Raw genomic sequence first — 2,809 nt, forward strand, 5'->3', positions numbered from 1 at the left:
TAGAAGTTTTTTTAGAATAAACTTGACTTTCTTTTGCACCAGCATATAAATTTTCATGAAAAAAACCAATGTTGACTTCAGGGCAAAAAATACGAAATTTATTTGCTATTATAGGTCACTATTTACACTATTTCAGCCAAAAAAATCTTTTTAAAAAGAAATCAAAGGGGGTTTCTTTTTGTGGAATTTTTCACACAAGTACAATGAAAAGGTCAAGTTTATTTCAAAAATATCTTTAGAAATTTTGAATTTTTGATGAATTAGTAATTTTTCTCACAAGTACACCCAAGAATCAAACGTCCATGTCCGGTTCCTCACTTCCAAAAAGCATGGCCTCTTTTGTTCTGTTATGCTTTGAGCAGTAATAACTTTATTCGTATAAATCTTATGTGCAATGTAATTTGGAACGCGGTAGATCTAAGGAGGAAATTAACTTGAGTAGAAAGTGGCATACTTACGTGCAAGCCGTTGACTACAATATATTACCAATTAAATTCACGTGCTGGCTGCTAACTACACAGGTCATACGAGTTGGTTATAAGTTGATTAACCATTAATCAAAACTAGCTAGAGAGTTGAAGTCCAGATACATGCACTCAGGTAGAGCCCTTCAGCATGCAGCAATACCAAGTAAGACTAATCAACGCGCCAACCTAGCTAACTTGGACATTGGAATCATTCGCATATGATTTCTGTGTCTATATAAACAGCTACTTGTCGATCAGCATGGAGTACGTATTCCTACTTTCCTAGCTAGCACAGTAAGTACAATGGCCTCTTCTTTTTCATCGTCATCCATGGCGGTCCAGATACATCCACTGACCAAAGAGGACGACGATGAGATAACAGCCGCCGGCACAGCACCGCCAATGACTACCAAGGGGCCTGCACCGGCCACGGTCATGTCGAGCGTCGCGAACCTGGCGCAGCTCCTGCCGACGGGCACGGTGCTAGCCTACCAGGCACTGTCCCCGTCCTTCACCAACCATGGCAAGTGTGAGACCTCCAACCAGTGGCTCACTGGGATGCTGGTCGCTGTCCTTGCCTCCGCGTGCCTCTTCTTCTCCTTCACAGATAGCATCGTCGGTCGCCGCGATGGAAAGCTATATTACGGCTTTGCCACACCGCGTGGCTTCAATGTGTTCAACTTCTCCAGCGAGGAGGAGAAGCAGGAGTGGCACGATCTTGATCAATTCCGGAGGCTCCGCCTCCGGCCGCTGGACTTCATGCACGCCTTCTTCGCGGCTGTGGTTTTCCTCACGGTGGCGTTCAGCGACGTTGGGCTGCAGAACTGCTTCTTCCCGGACGCCAACAGGAACACCGAAGAGCTGCTCAAGAATCTGCCAATGGGCATGGCGTTTCTGTCCAGCTTTGTGTTCATCATCTTCCCCACCAAGAGGAAGGGCATTGGATTCTCTGACAACGCTCCTCCCCAGAAGGTCGTCCATCCCTTAAATTGATTAAGTTTGATTACCCATCATTCGAAGTTGCTAGGCATGTTTATGAATACTTCCAGAAATTGATTGAAAAAAATTTAAATTCCACAGGAAATTTGTACTCATTCGGATTTGACGACACCGCTCCTCTCAGGAGTAGAAGGGGCTTGATTGTATCTTAATCGGAGAAAATCACGTACTTTGTGAAGTATACATGTTCATTGTCTGCCATGGTTGTCTTGTAAACAAAGAAATATTTTATGTCCAAAGCAAGTGTAAAATTACATATGTGCCGTGTGTCCCTTTTTTGCTTTAAGATCAGTGTTCTTATTTGTTCTTTTTGAGTGGAAATAATACAAGGACTAAACTCATCATTTTTTTTTTTTGCGGGAAAGGACTAAACTCATCAAGTAATGTTTGTATCCACATCACATCTGCCATGGCATTGGCTATATACCTGCATTTTACTTCTGTGCTAGACGTTTAATTAATTGGAACTCACAAAATAAGGGTGTTTATTGTTGCTAACGACTTGCTTAGTCATGGTTAATGAAGAATGTGCTAGGCTGTCGAGCCAATGCACCGAAGATGGGTTAATTGCACCGAATGCGCCCTTCTTGCTCGAATCGGAAAGAGGTGGATACATTTGATAGATGCTAAAGCACAATGATATTTATTTCTTTTTGCAACCGAAGCACAATACTATTCTTGATCGGAAAAATATGGCGCAAACTGTTCGTGTGAATATCACACTGTGTAATGCCAAATCTCTGTGTTGCATAGCAGATGCACATTTCGCTGCTCAGGGTCACAATACCATGCTAGTGTTTACAGGCATGGTGGTGTCTGACCGTTGCCGTCGTGGGGTAATCTAATATATCCAAATAGTTGATCCACACTAACTATATTTCTCTCAACATGCATCTAACTATGTCAATTCAGGATGTTAGAAAAGGAATAAAGGCCTCGTTCTCTTTCTTCCCGCAGAAGAAAGAGGACCCTTTGGCTAGGGTTTCTTGTGCCTCCTACCGGTTCCTCGTTCTCTATAATTCTTTGAAGGACCGGGATCTTTGGCATATCAAATCTTGGTGGCAAAGAAAATTTTGGTATGGATCTTAGAACAGAAATATTCACGTCCGTATACAGTTTACGAATCCATGAGGTGATTGTATTTATAGAAAATTAAAACACACAACCTTGGAAAAATTGTTAAGTTTCGGGGGATGGAACTTAGGTATAATGTCCGTTAAGAAAAGTGAAACTTACAGGACACATGCATTGCCGTGTACCCTTAGAAGAAATACGATAACAAAGTTATTAAATATATCTAAAACAAAAATTTAAAATATGGACCAGTATAGAAAACAAAATAG

The 2,809-nt window shown here is 41.7% G+C and overlaps 1 protein-coding gene across 1 annotated transcript; it reads left to right on the forward strand.

Moving 5' to 3' along the window:
- The first annotated feature begins 797 nt into the window (after positions 1–797).
- Positions 798–1,460, forward strand: LOC123191416 (protein DMP10-like). The gene has a single exon (XM_044604164.1). It carries the CDS (start codon positions 798–800, stop codon positions 1,458–1,460), a length of 663 nt encoding a protein of 220 aa, XP_044460099.1.
- Positions 1,461–2,809: the final 1,349 nt, after the last annotated feature.

Source organism: Triticum aestivum, chromosome 2A, assembly GCF_018294505.1.
Source record: "Triticum aestivum cultivar Chinese Spring chromosome 2A, IWGSC CS RefSeq v2.1, whole genome shotgun sequence".
Taxonomy (NCBI): Eukaryota; Viridiplantae; Streptophyta; class Magnoliopsida; order Poales; family Poaceae; genus Triticum; species Triticum aestivum.